Consider the following 19150-nt stretch of genomic DNA (forward strand, 5'->3'; position numbering starts at 1 on the left):
AGATTTGTTTTAAATTAATAATAATTTAATTGTATTTATTATTAAACAACCTACTGTTTGTTAAATACATTATTTCGTAATTTGCATTCAGGTAATTCTTACTGCTGCCAGCCGCTTGGAAGATGAAGTCGGACCAGGTCCAAATGCCGAGGTGAGTTCATGACACGACACATATGGATTCAAATTCGCCATGACTGAGTTCAATTATTTGGATTCCATAGAAGTCAACAGGTATTAACAAAATGAAATAATGCGAAGGCATGGCCCGTTAAAATTGAACCCCTTTTGGTGTTTTAACTAAGCATTATGTTATACTTTATCTATTGAAAAATAGCACTCGGCACACCCGGTGTGCAGCACACTGGATTTCCGAACTACAACACACAGAGTGCACTGAATAAACGAACGACAAGAGAGCACACCAGTGCGTTCAAGGCGCATTTCCGAACGCACCCATGAGGACACGAGCTGTGGTTTCACTGTTAATGTATGTAGGCACAAGGACTCATCAATGTGTTTTGTCATTTATAGCCTAAGCCATCTGATGACCGAGATTCTCTACCAGTTCAATACGACGAAGACCTGTAAGGGTCGAAACGTTTGTGTGCGGACATCCCTTCCTTTTCATTGTACGTATATTTTTTTGTCCAGCACCTGTATAATTTCTGGAGATGTGTGTGCTTCCTTCTGGATCCTATCTCTAAGCTTTTCTATCAACCACACCTGAAGGTGGTTTCATTATTCTCATGCACCCTAGAGTCCCTATATTTTGTTGCTGAATATTTAGCAAAAATAGCATCTAAAATCTCACAGCATGATGTGTTGTGATTGTAGGTGAGACTATTTCCGGCAAGGGGTTTTGGTGAAGGAAAAAAAATCGGGCATGTCATTACAGGCGAAACTTAACAAAATATTAGTGAAAAAAGCATCAATGTGTTTTGTCATTTATAGCCATCTGATGACCGTGACGACCGAGATTCTCTACCAGATCCAGACGTCATGACTGACCAGGTAAGGCTTTCTATCAACCACACCTTCATTATTCTCATGCAGTCCCTATATTTTGTTTTTGTGTATTTGGTAAAAATAGCAGATTTAAAATCTCACAGCGTGATGCGTTGCAAGGCTATTTCTGGCAAAGGGGTTCGGTGAAAGAAAAAATCGGGCATGTCATTACAGGCTAAACTAAACAAAACAAAAATTGTGTAAATCTACAAGGTCTGATGTGAAGCATTGTGAGCTTGTAGATCTGATAGTTTCACTATTTCTTGTATGGCACTGTTGTGTGACAAAGTATAAAATGGGGCTTAAGTGGTTAGTCTTAAATCGTTAAGTGGTTACATATTTTTATTTGATTGATATTGATTTCAATATAAAAAATAACTAGACCTGTGCCTGTCGGGCACCAGCCTACTCGAGAGTGATGCTGGTTGGGGAAAGTTAGGCTGCATCCCCACCCTGTTATGCAATAACCGTTATACCCACCCGTTGTCAGAGTAACTGTTTGTCTGTCTACCTTTTGTGCCCATACTGTATATTGGAGCACTTATGAATGTTTTGTCATTTATAGCTCACGTCTTCATCTGACCTTGATGACCAAGATCTTCCATCTGATCCAGATGATATGACTGGCCAGGTGAGTCCTTCTACCAACCACGCCTAAGGTGCGTTTCATTAAAGATGTGTGTCAGTGGCCCAGGCCGTAGCGTAACGGTCTGGGCACCGGACTGGTGATCCAGTCGCGGTGTGCCGCGGGTTCGACTCCCGGACCCGACACGGCCTTAACCGCATGTCATCCCCCCATCTCTCTCCTGTTTCCTGTCAGCCTACTGTCTGTCCCTTAAAAAATCAATAAAAGGCGTAAGCCGCAAAAAAAATATCTTAAAAAAAAAAAAAAAAGATGTGTGTCAGTTAAGGCTATGCACATGGCTAACTAGTGTTATTAACCATAATGATGGTTAACGGCAATTGGCAAAATAACTACTTTTGCATGTTTATACCGTCTGCCTTTTGAAAAAGGTACCACATTTTATATTAAACCTATGAGAAAAGCTGTGTTCACTGTCCTATGCAGACATATGCACTCATGTGGTGTTTTATTTTGCAGGTCATGAATCCATCTGGATTCTTTCTCCTTCCATCTGAGCGGCAACCAAGTGACATGGTCCAGGAATCTGGTTGTGAGTCATCATCAGAGGGCAGTGCTGAATCTGAAGTGGTCCAGGAATCTGGTCGTGAGTCAGAGGGCAGTACTTGTGAAGTTGATTCAGAAATGGAAGAGCTTCCAGAAGATGATCCATTCGGACAGATCGGGTTTGACATAAATATGGATTCAGTACTAATGTCAGCAGGTTCAAAGGCTGAAGCTCTTCTCATGCTAATGAGTCATGCAGCAAAGCATAATATAACTGGAACACAACTTGAGGACTTGTTAAAGCTAATTAATATGTTGTTTGGCAAAGAGGTGTTGCCAAGATCAAAATATTAGTTCAACAAGGTCTTTAAAAACAACTCTGACATAGTGGAGTTCCACTTCTACTGCAAAAGCTGTAAATGTACATTGGCACGCAAAAATAAATAACCGATGCAAACATTTTGCATTGTGCAGTCTGTTCTTCCATGAACAGTGCAAGCTTCTTTATCAACGTACCAATTGCACCTCAAATTCAGGCACTTCTTGAAAATCCAGACAAAACACCACCAGTTTAATGGCTACTTTGGTTGTGGCTTCTGTTTACATCCTGGTACTCTAGTAGAGAAACAGGTGACTCCAGCAGTCTATGCAGACAGAGAGGCCAAGGCAATGCTGTTAGACATGGAGCAAGCAGTAGCACAAAACAAAAGTGTCATAAACATGCCTTATTTTGATATAGTGTGGGGGTTCGTACCAGATTATATGCATGCTGTTTTACTTGGTGTCATTAGACAATTCACATAGCTACTTTTTTTTTTTTTTTTTTTTTTAAGATATTTTTTTGCGGCTTACGCCTTTTATTGATTTTTGAAGGGACAGACAGTAGGCTGACAGGAAACGGGAGAGAGATGGGGGGATGACATGCAGTAAAGGCCGTGTCGGGTCCGGGAGTCGAACCCGCGGCACACTGCGACTGGATTACCAGTCCGGTGCCCAGACCGTTACGCTACGGCCTGGGCCCACATAGCTACTTTTGACAGGAAGTGGTCAACCATACTACATTGGAAGTCCCAACACTGAGGAGGCTTGAGAACAGGATGAAGGATATTAAGCCTCCACACCTGATAACACGACTACCCAGGCCCCTTGCAGAGTGCAAATACTGGAAAGCTTCAGAGTGGCGGGCATGGCTCCTATATTACAGCTTGCCAGTCCTGAATGGAATACTTAAACCATGCTATGTGAAGCATCTAAGCCTTCTGGTGTCTGCAGTATTTTTGCTTTTGCAAGAAAACATCAGCTTCCAAGATGTAAACAAAGCAGATGACATGCTGTTTGAGTTTGTCACCAAGGTTCAGTTGCTGTATTGGGAAGCAGCTATGACATTTAATGTACATCTGCTAACTCACCTGGCAAAGTCTTTAAAATTGTGGGGGCCACTCTGGGCACATTCAGCATTTGTGTTTAAGACTGCAAATGGTGGTCTTTTGAAACGGCTGCATGGAACTAAGTGTGTAGCTCTAAAGATAGTCAACAAATTCCTGTTGCACAGAGCAGTACCATTCATCACCACTAAGTATGCAGTTAGTGAACAAGTTAAGGAGTTTTGTTTGGAATTGACAAACGACAGAAGAGTAAAGTGTTTTACCAAATATGATACAACTGTTCTAGATAATGGCAGGGTGACAGAGACTACCGCTTATGAGAAAAGTGCCATCATTTCTGCACAAAGAACAGCACCAGATGAAGTCGTAGTGCATAGGAGAATGGTACATAAAGGACTGATTTATACCAGCAAAAGGTACACCCTCAGTAAGAGACGTGAAGACTTTTTCGCAAAGCTGAGTGGTGGTGGTGGTTATGGAGAAATTCAGGACATAGTATCATTTCCTTCACCAGCAGGAAGTACATAAATTGCTGTACTTTTGAAAAGGCTTCACGTTGTACCTAGTTTTGTGGAACACATCAGACGTGTAAATCAATGCCTTTTTTCGCCTGTGTGTCTACTTTCCATAGACCAGATAGAGCAGAAATGCATTGTTTTAAAATCCGGTGATGAGGTGTACATTTGTGTCTTCCCAAATGCACATGAGCGAGACTAGTCTATTGTTTTAACCCATTCAGGACAGGAACCCCTTTTGGTGTTTTAAACATAGGTTTCTTCAGAAAACTGTCATATTTAGAAGACATTTGTAGAATACGTTTTCTATCCTAAATGGGTTAATCGATCATTAAGAGATTCTTCATCAAAGTTTGCAATGAATCACATCGAGCTGTTCTGCTCTAGAGTTGTCCCGATACCTTTTATTTTATTTTTCAGAGTACAAGTACTTATTCAGTCAATCACTCAAAAGCCCCCACATACTAACTGTATGGTGACCAGGTCTCGTGACATCCGGGATGGAGATCCCTGATGTCATAAATGCGACCTGCTGTCGCAATTGAGTCCATATATAGAGATCCCTGATCAATATTAGTACTGCATATGGATATATGTCAGAACCTTGTGGTTCCATATTAAGGTTGATCCTTCTACATCTATCCTTCCTCTTTGATGTCTCCCTTTTGACTGATAGCCTGTCCATTTAAACTTTAGATAGGCCTGCCCCAAAGTTTTGTGCATCTCATTATTTGTGTTCTCAACAGGCCTGAAAATTAAGGCCCGGCCCTACCTAAGCCTGTACACTCAAGACACTTCCCCCGCTGCCAACCTTAGATCTCCATATATGGAGCTGACCTGTTCTAACATAAAATATGTTGATCTGACCTCATCAAACCCTGTACACCCAAGACATGCTCCATATATGGCCAGTGGCGAGGTCGTTTCCTGCCCTCAGTGGTCTTACTGGTTAGGCTGTTTTGAGTGGTGCAATCACTCCTATAGACAGGTCCTTGTGTCAGAGCACGAAAATAGCGTTATAGCATTTGTTCACCACCAAGTGTCACTGTTGCACAGCCTAACACACAGGCCAGGGAGGAGGGCTTGTACATATGTACAGCACAAGTACTGTACAGCACGTCAGCACCACTCAATAAAGACAGGTCTGATTTTTGAAAGGCATATTATGTGAATGGAATCTCTTTTTTTCTTTTTTTTTAAGGTTCTGGCGACAGCCTACAGAAACACCTTTGTGTTTTTGCACTTTTGTACGTTAGACACAATCAGGGATCCCAGCATTGTAAATGTATTTTCTAACCTATACAATTCAATATGCTTTATTTTTAATGTGCTTTATTTCAACTTTGAAATTTCACCCAAATGTGGGTTCGCCAAAACAATGTACCTGTGTTTTAAGGATGTGTGTGTATAATATGTATGTATGCGTGTGACTTTTCCATTTCATTGTATTCCTCACAAAGATGCCATTGACTGGCCCTGTATCTCAAATGGTCAAATAAATACTTGATTGAGGAATATAATATGCCTTTTGTATTTATATCAGCAAATATTATGTCTAACATATTTTATGTTGGACATACTAACCAGTTAATCGATAAGGTTATCAATTAATTGATCATTCCCATCCCTATCTCAGTCATATAGTTCACAATTACGTTTAGTAATCAAGCACCAGCTGCAAGCTGAAACTGATGAGCTGCGGTTTGAACAGTTTACTTTGTCTTTACATTGCTTAAACCTATGTGAGCAGTAGTGGAAAACATTTCTTAAGTTGAAGTATGAATACTGCAATGTAGAAATACTGTAAAGTATGGTAATAAAACTTTACTTAGGTAAGATTACTGGTATCAACTTAAGTAAGAGTATTGTGTGTAGGTAAAATGTATCAAAATGTAAAGTGTATCAAAATGCACTTAAAAGTACCAAAAGCAGAAAGTACTCATTATGTAGAAATGCTTAAAATGTCTAAAACATTTTGAAAATGGATCTACAAGTTCACAATTGGGAACATGTAGATTGGCCATTTTCAAATGGCCTATATCTAAGGTGGTTTCCCTACTGTATGTTTAGTCTCTTGAGACAAACTGTTGACTCAAGGGGGTGCCATTTTCCCTTTATTTTTGCAGATGGGTTCCCAGATTGCTGTAGGTTTTGTAATAAAAATACAAATTAACTAGTAACTAAAGTTCTCAAATAATTGTAGTGGAGTTAAAGTACAATATTCGTCTCTGAGATGTAGTGTAAGTGTAGTAGAAGTTAATAATAATAAATTGCAATGTTTAACACCCTCCAAAATACATTACATAGGCCTACACAATGACAGTTGGATCATTGTCATTGTGATATAAAAATGCTTAAATTAACTAAAATTGACCTTTTTTACTGTACATGTGTAAGCAGATATGTTAAAGTATTTCAAATAGATAAATTGACGGGGGGGGGGGGGGGGGTGGTCTACCAAAGATACAATGACTACTGTACTGGCAGCATAAATATGTACAAAGTAATGAGACCAGCTAAACCAGCATAGACCAGCATAGGCCAGTTTCACCAGCTGGTGATGCTGGGCTATGCTGGTCCACTAGCTAGCTGCTAGACCATTCAGCTAGACTGTGCGGCAAAATACGATGAGATAAATGTCTTGTTTTTACCTTTTTAATTCCCCCCCCCCTTTCATAATGTAATGCTTTATATAAATATAGATACCGGTAGATAGATAGATAGATAGATAGATAGATAGATAGATAGATATGCCTTCCAAACAGATTAATGTCATGCAGCAGTTAATTTATGGTACACATAATTGGCCACAAGGCGTTGATGGGGTTCCAGGTTGTCCTCAACCATGTGGTAATATTACAAGAAGAAAAATAGAATGATGTGAGTTTGACCTGGCTATATCCACGCTTGTCATCGCAGCTTGTTTCTTTTTTTCTGCCTTTAAAGTTGAAATTATATCAGACAAGGTGTACATATGGTTCCTCATGTGGAGTGCATAGTGCTTGGTCCATCTGAATTGCAAACAGGCATGTAGGCTACATAATGCCCTGCAGTATTGCCCTGATGAAGACTGCTTAGTAGACAGTCAAAATAAAGAAAAGGAAAGTTAGTCCCAAGATTGTCACATGTATTATACACGCGCCTGTGTGAGTGAATTAACTTGCAAATAAATGTTTTAAACACAATCTATTCATGTTGTCATTTTTACATAATGTATGCATTATTAACCTGTTTGTGACATGTCTATGAGCTTTACATGGTGTATTATGGCTATGCAATATTATGAACCTGAATTTCAATAGAGCTATATATTATGCATAATTATGATATTTATTTACATGTATGGACCTGAATGTGGCATGTATGCACTATATAAGTGCCATATTTGTTGCATATGTACTTGAATATGACGTATATGTTGCATATATGTCCTACTTATAGATATATATGCACATATATGGACCTAAATGTGGCATATATGCACTATATAAGTGCCATATATGTTGCATATATGTCATGCTTATATACATATATGCACATATATGTACCTGAATATGACATATATGTTGCATATATGCACATATATGAACATATAAGTTTCATATAAGTCCTTTCCGTGTGGGTAATGTGTCCGTACACAGACAAATGTATCTTGTCCATGGCAAATTTTTGATTTTCAGTTTTTTACATAACATTATAATGTTCTTATTTTGATCATCATAAGACCCAATTACTGAATTCAGTCTCCAGTCTCTCAGTCTCTCTTTTCTATGGCACTACTATGGCACATTAGGAGTCCACTCTGTTCTCTAACTTTTTATTTTGAAGGACCGCCACATTTGTGCACTCTCGCTCTATCCCAGTAGGTGGCGGCAGAGCTCCATAAAAACGTCGGTATGGAACAGGAGCTGGTAAAGTCTCCATCCCATAGTCTGGAAGGCTGACCGCACTGTGATTGGCTATTTGCTTGTGAACATTGTGAGATAGCCACTCACAAGCCACGGCGCGTCTCCGGGCAATGGGTTCGACACTATGACAACAGGTGGCTAGGCTAACTGTCTCCCTGTAATATTTGAAGTAGACCTAAACAAAACATATTTTTCTTTTTCTATCGAAATGTATCAAAGTGAGCCGCCTCCACAGCAGATCTTCGTGTGTCAGTTGTGTCAGTTAACCAGCCCGTTCACTTACTACGGACAGAAACCACCCAACACCAGAGCGATTGTGTAAGTCAACAACAGAGAAATGAGTGCTAGATGTGCTAATGCTAACATAACATTGGTGTTTACTTTTTACATAAGTGGTTGTCAAACCTGTCAATTTCAAGGACCTCCTATAAGTCTGAGAGAGTGTATGTTAAGGGTCCATTTGGTTCCATTTATACACTCAGAGTTACATACCTGGCTGTAGAGTGTCCATTTTGGACCCCCTCAGGGAACCCAAGGACTCCACTTTGAGGACCACTGGCACTGATTATACGAAAAATACAGTCCTGCCACAAAGGGAGCTAAATACATTTGGTAGTGGTACAAATATGATTCCATGTTCTTATTGATAGGCCTACATGTAAAACACAAGATTATTCAGATTTTTGTTTCATCAAATCAACGTTTGTAGCAGCTATAACATTGTAACAAACATAAACATAATAATGAAGAATAGCAGCAATAGCATTTATGGTATAATTTAAATGGCAAGTAGCCTATGTACATTAGCTGTATCACCATGAGGTGCTGGAAGGCGCAATGTTCCTACTTCCTATAGTACTTCTAAATAATTATCCTTAGTGTATGTGAACTGTGCAGTGTATATAAATATCTAGTATTTACTTATTCTATATATGTGCATTTACTACTAGTTAGTAATCATGTTTTTGTGTGCACTGCACTGCCTTTTGCCAGAGGCCTTGTGGCTGAATCGTTTACAGACTGAGGTGTGTGTGTGTGTGTGTGTGTGTGTGTGTGTGTGTGTGTGTGTGTGTGTGTGTGTGTGTGTGTGTGTGTGTGTGTGTGCTTGCGTGCCCCGCATGCATATACGTGTTAGGTATTCAGGAATTGTCTAACCCTGTTATATTTGATTTCCTGTAGTTGTAATGTAATTTGAGGAACTCTGTGTGTGTGTGTGTGTGTGTGTGTGTGTGTGTGTGTGTGTGTGTGTGTGTGTGTGTGTGTGTGTGTGTGTGTGTGTGTGGCATGCGTGTGTGTGTGTGTTAGGTGTTCATGAATTGTCTAACCCCGTTTGATTTGATTGCCTGTAGTTAATATAATTTGTGGACTCAAATAAAACTGTGTGTGCGTGTGCGTGTGCGTGTGTGTGTGTGTGTGTGTGTACCAGGCTGTTGGAAGAATGTTTTGTATCCAAGGATCCTTTCAGTCCAGACAAGGAGAAGTTTCTGGTTCTGGGCTCGAGCTGCAGTTTATGCAACATCCCTGTTTGTGTTGGAGCGGTGAGGAGGATTTTTCTTTTTTTAATAATATACCATCACTTAAAACAGGGTTTCATGACTTGCATGCCATGGACTGTATTTAGTAGTACTGTATTTAGTGGCCATTGTGTGTGTGCGCACGCACGCAGCCACGCACGCAGCCACGCACGCATGCACGCACGCGCACACACACACACACACAGGATGGTAGGAAGCAATGTTGTCATTCTACTACTGGGGCTGATGACATCATTCTAGATTAGATAAGGTGACTGCGTGCGTGACTGTTTGCATGGGTCTATTCTAAGGTGCTGAGTTAACATATTTTTCCAAGAAATGCACAGACTCCTGAATTGACACATTATGAAGGATCATTTTACCATGTTTTTATTCTTATTCTCAAATTTAAGTTTTATACATAATACATATATACATACAGTATACCTTAGAGTAGGGCTAGACGACATGGCATGTCTTCAAAGTTCAAAATATATTATAGCCTAGTGAAAGCTAACAGTAAAAAAGTAATCACACTCGTGTGAAGTGAGGGGCGCTCTTATCGTCATACATCATCATACATCACATTCCACATTCGTGCTCGGCCAATCCATGTGGTACACACAAAGCTGGGCAAAGGAGGCCCTCAAAAACTCACACCATAATGTTAAGTGAGCGGTGCCTTTGGAGTCAAGCACAGTCAAAAGAAAAACTCATATGGGGTCGTGATATAAAAAGCTCAGGACATATGTGGAGACATACATACAGACGGACACACATAGCTGGTACTGGAGTGGTTAGGCACCGCTCCAATAAATAAATTAATACAAATTCAAAATGTTATCGAAAGACAAAGTTGAGTCACCAGAACCAAGGAAAGGTGTTTTCGATGAATCTATCATGGTTTGAAGTTACATCATTGGGTTTGTATAGGAAGGGGCCAAAATAAATATAAAATCTCTCAATACTGAATCGAGCAACTTATAAACTGTAGATGATAAAATGACCAAAAAAAAACGTTTTGAAGGTAAAATATCCCTACTCCTTCAACGCCAGAGGGCGCCAGAGCTTTACCCATGAAGTGCCAGCCATATCAGGCCGACCAGGGAAAAAAGCTAGCGGATGTTTACTTCAGTTTCTACCGGAACTAAAAGTCGGTAGTGCATTGGAGGTCGTTTGTCCGTGCGATTACAGTTCTAATCTAAATCAAATTAAGCTCTAATCAAGCCCTGAATATTGCATTTTGAGCATGCATCGCATGCGTGCACACAGGGATTTTGGTCGTTTTTATGTGGACGCGAGCGGTCGCTAGCTAAAAATGCTAAATAAATGCTAATTATATATATTTTTCCTGGATTAACCACAATAAATCAAATCTCGGGCATGGCGTCCTGGACAAAGTTACGTTTATCTCGTTATCTCGGGCATGGCATTTAACAGTTACATATAAGTTTACCATACAGATTGGTTCAAATAACACTGTATTCATCATTACACTAAATTCCAGATTGCAGCTTTAGAAGTTGCCACTGCTATATAGAGTCTGTAACTACCGAAAGCAGATACATTTCAAATAGATTTTAAAATAGATTTTTATATTGGGACAAATTTGCACGGCTGTAAAGACGAAATGGAAGCGTTACAAGGCGCCTCGTCCTTTTTACCCCAGATCATTTTCAGAGCTTCCGCGCTCCAGACTGTATGACGGAAGCACAATTATAGGAGGCAACAGTCTGGCTCACGTGACTTACGGTGACTAAGTAAACTGAGGATATTGCAGTGTAGATTGGGTTCCCAGAGTTGAACAAATGGGGGTCCATGCCCGTGGACAAATGCATAATAAAACCAAGGGTCCTTGAAAAATTAAATTGAACCCATGAGCTCTGACGCTTGTTTTTGTCTCCTCTCAGGACTGCAGTCTTTTCTACACCAAGAGGTTCTGCGTGCCGTGCGTCAACAAGCATCTAGAGCAGTTTCCTCAGCAGATTCAGACTGAGCTGGCCAAGAGGAAGCACAGCTCCAAGACTGCCGTCTCGTGACCCCACCATGGTGACCGGTCAGACCTGACATGACCTGACCTTAAAGGAACTCTAGCTTTTAGCTGACACTGTCAATGAGTCAGCAGGTAGGGGGTTCAGTGTTCTTGCTCAAGGACACTGACGGACACTATCACAAGGAATCAGACCTTTGCACAGGACATGGTTATGTTTCCTGTCTTTCTTGGATACAGTATTCATAAAACAGTTCTTCCATTTTTATTGCGTTGGTATCACTTCACCACATGAGTCCTAGTGCCCTATTCTTGGCACGTCGTAGTAGGAAAACATTTGGCAAAATATCAGCTCTAAAAGCCTCCAATGTGTTGCCTAGTGGCACTTTGTGAGCTTGTATATTGGCCACTTTCGCATACAACAAAGTGGTTAAAATCAAAGCACTATTTTATGAATACTGTATCCCAGATCTGAAAACATTACATTTACAATTTAGGCATTTAGCAGACGCTCTTAATCCAGAGCGATTTACATTAAGCAAGAACAAAAAACATGGCAATACAAATATGTAGTTATCATGAATCATGCGTAAGCTAAGAACGAAACAGTGGAATATCTATATAAAACTATGCATATATACTATGTGCTGTGTTCATAAAATGCTATATTAGTTCAATAAGTTGAGCCTTTGCATACATACGCCTGTAAGGTCATCGCAACTAGGGCAAGTGCTACAGGCAAAGATGGAGTCTGAAGAGGTGGGTTTTCAGACTACGGCGGAAGATTGGGAGTGAGACTGCAGTTCTGATTGTAATGGGAAGTGCATTCCATTGTTTTGGAGCCAGCCATGTTTTAGTCCTCGAGAAGCAAAAGGGCAATGACTACGTAGTCACTCAATAAGAAGGTTAACAAACTGCTTAAAGGTCCACTTCACCACTTTTCAACCTATCTTTATATAATAGGTCCTAACTAATCATGAAAAAATGGCGCAATTTCTTTTCTACTCTGTCTGTGTCTCATAGGAGGGCTGTGGGCAGTTCAGAAACCGTCTTTCATCATCGATGAGGAATACAAGCTAATAGAAACTGCAGGCTTTCTAGTCCTGAAAAGTTGCAATGCGAAAATGGAAGCCATCGTTCTCACGATAATGAAAATCTAAACATAAAAAATAAAAAATCTGCCTAATGATGATGTCACTGGAAGACGGTTTCTAAACTGCCCACATGCCCTCCTATGAGACACAGACTGTGTAGAAAGAAATCGTGCCATTTTATCATGATTATTACTTAGTGAGGACCTATTATATGAAGATAGGTTGAAAAGTGGTGAAGTGGTCCTTTAATGACTTAATAGTAATACTAGTTCCACAAGCTAGGATCCAAAAGCATTTATCGGTGCAATGCAATGCAAGTTTAGAATGATTAGAGTTTTCAGCTGCATCTTTGAAAGATACAGGGTTAGCTTGTCATGCTTCCTCAGGCAGGTTGTTTCCATCTTGTTTACCTCCCCACACAGGAATGTATTCACGTATTTCAGTACTTAAAGGGATATTTCACTTTCAAACAAACTTTTGGTCATTTTATCATCTACTCAGGCTTATGTGAACAGAACACCCCAGAATTTTTTTTCATTTAGCATTAATAATTAAATAAAAAAATTATATATATATATATATATATATATAAATGGAAACAGTAAATGTAATAATCACGTATTAGAAGGACAATATCAGTCTCCAGAAAAAACGTGGTTAAAATGATGTTTGAACGGGTTACAATGGGTTTGTATAGGAAGGGGGCGGGCAGCTAAAATGAATATCGGATATCTAAATACTTACTGAATCTTGCAACTTAAAAACTGCCTTGGGTTTTCAAAAGCCTGAGTAGAGGATAAAATGACCAAAAGGTTTTTTTTAAGTAATATATCCCTTTAATGTTGCCACCTCTTCTGCAATACTAGACTGTAGCAGGCAGTACAAATCTAAATGAAAAAACAACATTAGAGGTTGTGTACTTATTCTGACTTTTCAAGTTGTTTTATTAACAACTCAGTTTGACACATATTAACTCATGCTTGAATTAAGAAGTTACTCAAATGTGTGGGAATTGGGAAACAATGCATCCTTTTAAACAATGTATTTTCCAAGTAATTTATGGTTGACACGGTCTTGCAGATTGCATACTGACTCCCAAGGACTTCTTCAAGTCACGTGCACAGGAATTCTACCGTTCAACTATACTCTACTCGGACTGTGACCTTTCTACATTGTTTTGTTATTGTTCCATTTATCCAGCACATGACCTCGCTGTGTTTATCACGAGATACTGCACTCGTCTCGGGATTTAATTGGAACAGTATGGGTTTTAAAGGCAGGCTTAGTGATTTTGAATGGCCCGTGCAACAGCCGGTGCACACTCGCTAGAGAGAGAGAGTTTGAAAATCTCTCTGAGAACAGGAGCAGGAACTTTGTGTTGTTTTTAATATTAATTTGATATTGGTCATGTAGCTCCTTAATTCTACCTGCTAATAAAAGTTGTGGGGCTGGGCAATATCGATGGCGAGCTGATTTGTTTAGCTGATAATTTCCCTATTTTTAAAACCGTAAAGATTTTTTTTTATTATACGATATAATTGTCACAATATCATATCATGGTATTAAGATCACATTGCCTCACCTCTTGAACTGTAAACAATGTCTTCTATTTCAGTCATGCCACTTGCCAGTATATTTTTTTATTCTTGACGTTCACTGTATTATTTTGCCTACTCCTGATTTTAACAGTCTAATGTAAAATATTAAATCCAATCTATCTAAATGTGAGCAGAAACGAAATAATCTCATATGTTATTATCATTCACTGAGTCTGTCTTTAAGTTCCCCACTATGATGTGTGTGTATTTGTGTATTACTCCCAGATACACACAAGTAATTACTACCAACCAAGCGAGGAACCAACCCCCTGGCACCAGTGCCAAGGTTTGACAGTGATAGGCACACTGCCAACAATGACGGCAGACCATTTTACTCTGCTGTGATGTCATCCTGGTTGCACTTTACACACAGGCAGTGGTGGAAGAAGTACTCAGGTCTTTCGTGTGTGTTCAGAATTGGACTTTAGTATAAAAATGTACTATAGCATCAAAACAATGGCCATATTTTGAGTGAAAAGTAAAGCATTTGCCTCTGAAACTTGAAAATGTAAAAACCTGGAAATACTCAAAGAAAATGTACCTCCAAATTCCAATTATGTACAGTACTTGAGTAAATGTAGTCTCTACACAACATAACAAGTGAGTGTCGACGGGGTTAACTTTTCCCTCTATGAAACCTCACCTGTGTAATGCGGCGCCTCTTGGAACCTGATCACAACCGTTGACTAAGCGGAATTAAGTCATTGAATCAGTCTATTCCATGACTGATAAGTGACAAATCACATTTTAACGAAGTTCGTCTCATCAACATTGCCATACGGGCCACAGCAAGACATTTATATTTGACCTGCACTCATGGGCATAAATACAGGTAAGATGGTGTGTTTATGATCTTAAGTTCAGACAGCACTAGGCTACTTGTCAAGTATAGCCTACCTACCCGGCACCAGGGGCTAAATGTCAATATTGAAGAGTAGGGAGACCACCTTCATTCACCAAAATATAATACCACCTAAGCCCTGCTATGTCTTCTTTATAAACAACCACCTTAAAGTGTACACTGGATTTCAAGTTCATGGTGTGCATATTTGAGTATCATTCTCATTGTAGTCTGGGGGGCGGGGTCAACATCATTTTAAGGACTTTAACCAAGTTATAAATCGACTATTCAATATTCATAATAGCCAAATTTGTGAGCTTGACCTTGTATATCTGCTTTTTTTTTTTTTTTTTTTTACAGGCCCCGCCCCAGGAACAAAAGTTTCAGATAGGCCTCAACAGCCAAATGCATAGATCAATTTGGTGGTACTGAGAATGCGATGAAAAGGTGTGGGACGTTCTGAGAACCATTGATGTGGTTCAGACGGGCAGCTGAAACGACGCAAAAATGGTATGGTATGCAGGTATGGTATAATGGTAAAACGCATCACAGCATTTCTAATTTGCGGCAGTTTGAGATTCACGTCGCTGGTTTCCATTACTGTTAGACTGCAACGTTTCATCATCTACCCGTCTGAACAACGCACCAATCTTTACACTAGTCTACAGTATAGCCTACTGTATGGGGTTAATGTTGTTGAGCTCAGGGGTGGTGATGCAGCCACGTACGTTCAACTCTAACGAGCTGCAGCAGCAGGGGCGGGTTTCCAGCTGCAGCACCAATGAAGCTCGTGTTGCCGTTTAAATAGTCAGTCTCTGCCCTCCTCGCTTCGTAGTAGTAGCTGCACTTCTCTCCAGCGCCATGTTGGCCGTGACGACTCGACTTGTTTACGGAGTTTGACAGGAGCTGTTTGCCTTTTAAAACACACACACACACACACACACACACACACACACACACACACACACACACAGTACTGCGGAGGAGGAGGCGGTGGAGGACGACGGCTTTTTTTTTGGAGACATTATTTGCAGGGTTGCATTTGGATACGACAGTGCAGAATAATGCACGCATTAATCCACCTGTGATCTGTGCAGTTTGAAGGATTATAACCGTTTTGGGGAAAACTGAGCGATCTTTTAGACGGTGGTTGTTGTTGTTGTCCCCCCCCTCCCCCTTCCGTTCGCTTTGTTGTTTGTTTTTTTGCTCATATGTGCAACAAAATGTCAGACGTGCGCCTTTCGAACGCGAGTCCAACTTTGGAGAGGGTGGATCCGGCTCGGATCATCGGCCTGGCCCTGGATGGCGGCTCCAGACCTCCGGTGCGCAGGAACCTGTTCGGTTCGCCGGACCCGGAGGAACTCCAGCGGGAGTATCGGGTCCAGATGGCCGAGGAGCGGCGACGGTTCGCCGAGCGGTGGAACTTCGACCCGGTGGCCGACAGGCCGCTCGACGTTCCCCCGGGGCAGACGGGCTGCCAGTGGGAGGAGGTGAGCGACGCGCCGGACTTTTATTGCCGAGCGCCGCGCGAGAAGAGGCGGCCTCGACCTGTGGACTGTAACGGGAACCATAACCGAGGAGCAGCTGATGGACGACCCGGGGAGCGATCACCGTGTCGCGGCGACTCGTCGCCCGATGGCAGCCCCAGGAGGAGACGCCAAAGAGCTTCAGGTAGGTCATCTAACTGTACTGTACATAACTGTACGAATGGAATCAAATTGTCTCAGAGTTACAGACGGATAAGGGTCCATTTGGCTGTGCAGACAGACCCTGCACATAAAAAAAGAATAAAATAGCTTTGTATTATAGCTGTTACATTTCCTCAATCTGCTCTTGTGAGGATGTCACTCTTACATGAAGACTTCTTTTCCAGCGTCTGACCTTATTGATGGGCGTTTTGTGATTTGTTTTTAGTAAGTGTATACGTGCGACTGAGCACGCAAACTGTGCTGCACGCCAATGGGGGAATGTGACAGATTATTTTCTATTTTTATATCTCTTTATTGTAACTACTTTTTCCCCCTTCTCCTGGCAGGTCCTTGTTCAGGTGACTCTCCCAGAAAACGGGTGCGCTACGATGATGATGATGAGGATGACGAAGATGACCAGTCAAACTGCACAGCGGGTCAGACAGTAACATCTGTGGAAGAAACACCCAGCAAGGCGGATAGCAGGGAGCAACTGGGCTGAACTGAGGTTAGAAATAATAATTATTATTAATATTAATATTGTTGTTTACTAATCACAGTTTTTTATATATATTTTTTTTATCCCACGATTTTGTAACCCATTTTTACTAATCACTATTTTAACGAGACATTCACAGTGAAAGGTGTGTGCTAAAATATTGCATCATGGAAATCCTAGATCTATATTTTTTTTTACCCAAAGTACTTGAGGAGCACTTGTTTTCAAACCCACTACAGGCCCCTAATGTATACAATATTATGCACTGAAGATGTGGCTGTCTGTCTCTCTGTCTGCCTGTGCATCAGTGAGGCGGATGGCTAGTCTGGTCTTGGTGTTTATCTAAACACGCCTTGCACACAGCCCACCCCCGAGCGATAGTAACACGTCACCAGGCCTGTTGAAGTGGTTGCTTTGTTACACGCGTTTGCAGCGCTGACAGTCTGCAAGCACAGTCTTCGTGCTGTCTGTCTCTCTGTCATAAAGTCTGTCTTTGTGTGATTTGATGCACCCACGTTTCTCTGTCCGCACGGGAGACCTCGAGATGGAACAACTGTTTTGTTTGTGTGGGAGTTCTTTTTTCCCCCCCCTTTTTTTCTCTCCCCCCCCCCCCCCCCCCCCCCCCCACCCCTTCTGCAAATGCACCACCATTAAGCAGTGGTAGAAGAAAGACTCAGTTTCAGATTATCCTTTGTTACAAGTAAAAGGACTGTATGCAGACTTGAGTAGGTACACACGTTTTGGCATCAAAACGTGTGTTTTCATCACAAATGTTTCATTTTTCAAAAATGTCAGATCTACAAGCTTGTAGTTCGCTTGTATCAAATCAGCCATGATTGGTTAATTCTCTATATGAATAATATAAATCTAAGTCACTGAAGCTTTCAAATAATTGCAGTAGAGTGAAAAGAATTTGCCTCTGAGAAGCAGTATCGAAAAATGGAAATGATCAACCAAAGCAAAAGTGCTTAAGTGCAGTACTTGTGAGTACATGTACTTGGTTACTTTCCACCACCGCTATTCAGCTTGTTTTTCATCTGTGCCCCACAGAACCTGAGAGTCCTGTCGCTGGAGGGATCCTGTTGCCTTTCTCAGCACCCAGTGGAGGGACCATGGAGAGAGGGAGAGGGAGAGCTCGGCAGCCTTTTCTGAGATGGAGGTGCACTGTAAAAACCTTGGAGTTAGTTTAACTCTCAGAGTGTACAAATACGGGTCCATTCCGTTCCATTTTTGTACCCTGTCAGAGTTACACATCTATAAGGGGCCCTTTTATTTTCGTTCCATTTGTGCATTCTCAGAGTTGCATGTGGATAGGTTAACACTGAGGATTATTTTACGGTGTGGGGTAGGGCTGGGCTATATGACTTCAAATCAATATCTCGATCATTTCAAAATTATGTATATCGTGAAAATAGCAGATCTGCAAGCTCAGGGTTAAGTGGTTAATCGGGCTAATCGATTTAGTAGATAAAATATCTATTAGAAATGTATGTCAATTTGTTGATATGAGAAATTTAAAATGTTTATCCTCCAAAGACCCTGCTTGTTGTTTATGCAATTTACCTATATGAGCGAGATGAAGTCGGTTTTTGGGTCTAAATATCGCTTTGGATATATTTTCGGTTAATTGCCCAGCCCTAACTTTGTAGAGAGTGGGGGGAGGGGGAGGGGGGGGGGGTGGGAGAGATGCACAAGCACTGAATATGTACACTATAAAAGTTTTGGCACTCAATTCAATTGCCTCAAAAGCAGACAATGTAGCAGTGTGCAAATGGAGTCTTTTTTTTCCTTTTTGCTCAGTTTATTATTATTATTTTTTACTACCTATACATTTTGAGATGTAGCACATAAGCGAGAGAGAGAAAGCAATATGTAATATGCTTTTCATACGTCGAGTGTGAATTTGACTTGGGAAATTGCAGTGCAGTTTTCAAAAAGAGAAATATTATTTTGTACACGTGGTCATGTTGTATCCATGTTCAGG

The 19150-nt window shown here is 40.8% G+C and overlaps 2 protein-coding genes and 1 long non-coding RNA gene across 4 annotated transcripts in view; all 3 read left to right on the top strand.

Annotated features, from left to right (window-relative positions):
- The first annotated feature begins 529 nt into the window (after positions 1-529).
- Positions 530-1638, top strand: LOC310853462. Its single transcript, XR_014568796.1, has 3 exons — positions 530-629; positions 952-1011; positions 1571-1638. It is a non-coding gene; the product is annotated as an uncharacterized lncRNA (long non-coding RNA).
- Positions 1639-8063: 6425 nt separating this feature from the next.
- On the top strand, positions 8064-14055 carry cdpf1 (cysteine rich DPF motif domain containing 1). Of its 2 annotated transcripts, none has more exons than XM_083757901.1 (3): positions 8064-8260; positions 9369-9480; positions 11367-14055. In XM_083757901.1, the coding sequence occupies exons 1-3, from the start codon at positions 8151-8153 to the stop codon at positions 11493-11495; spliced, it is 351 nt and encodes a 116-aa protein (XP_083614027.1). In that variant the 5' UTR covers positions 8064-8150; the 3' UTR covers positions 11496-14055. The 2 variants fall into 2 exon arrangements, with proteins under 2 accessions (XP_083614027.1, XP_083614028.1); XM_083757902.1 differs by having other exon boundaries at positions 11375-14055.
- A 1691-nt stretch (positions 14056-15746) lies between these two features.
- LOC310853325 (uncharacterized protein) overlaps positions 15747-19150 on the top strand; it is a 5278-nt gene continuing 1874 nt past the window's right edge. The window contains exons 1-3 of the mRNA XM_083757630.1: positions 15747-16650; positions 17015-17175; positions 18217-19150. The exon at positions 18217-19150 is cut by the window's right edge and continues 1874 nt beyond it. Of these exons, the coding sequence (XP_083613756.1) occupies positions 16191-16650; positions 17015-17169 (615 nt within the window). The 5' untranslated portion in view covers positions 15747-16190 and the 3' untranslated portion in view covers positions 17170-17175; positions 18217-19150. The remainder of the gene's footprint in view (positions 16651-17014; positions 17176-18216) is intronic.

This window comes from Protomyctophum parallelum (assembly GCF_964188405.1).
Source record: "Protomyctophum parallelum genome assembly, chromosome: 22".
Taxonomy (NCBI): Eukaryota; Metazoa; Chordata; class Actinopteri; order Myctophiformes; family Myctophidae; genus Protomyctophum; species Protomyctophum parallelum.

What these genes read in the sequence shown, in the direction of transcription:
- cdpf1 (XM_083757901.1), top strand. Translation starts at nt 8,151, where the DNA reads ATGTATCAAAGTGAGCCGCCTCCACAGCAGATCTTCGTGTGTCAGTTG. An exon ending in CCCAACACCAGAGCGATTGT is followed by an intron (nt 8,261 to 9,368) that starts GTAAGTCAACAA and finishes TGTGTGTACCAG; the next exon opens with GCTGTTGGAAGAATGTTTTG. An exon ending in TCCCTGTTTGTGTTGGAGCG is followed by an intron (nt 9,481 to 11,366) that starts GTGAGGAGGATT and finishes GTCTCCTCTCAG; the next exon opens with GACTGCAGTCTTTTCTACAC.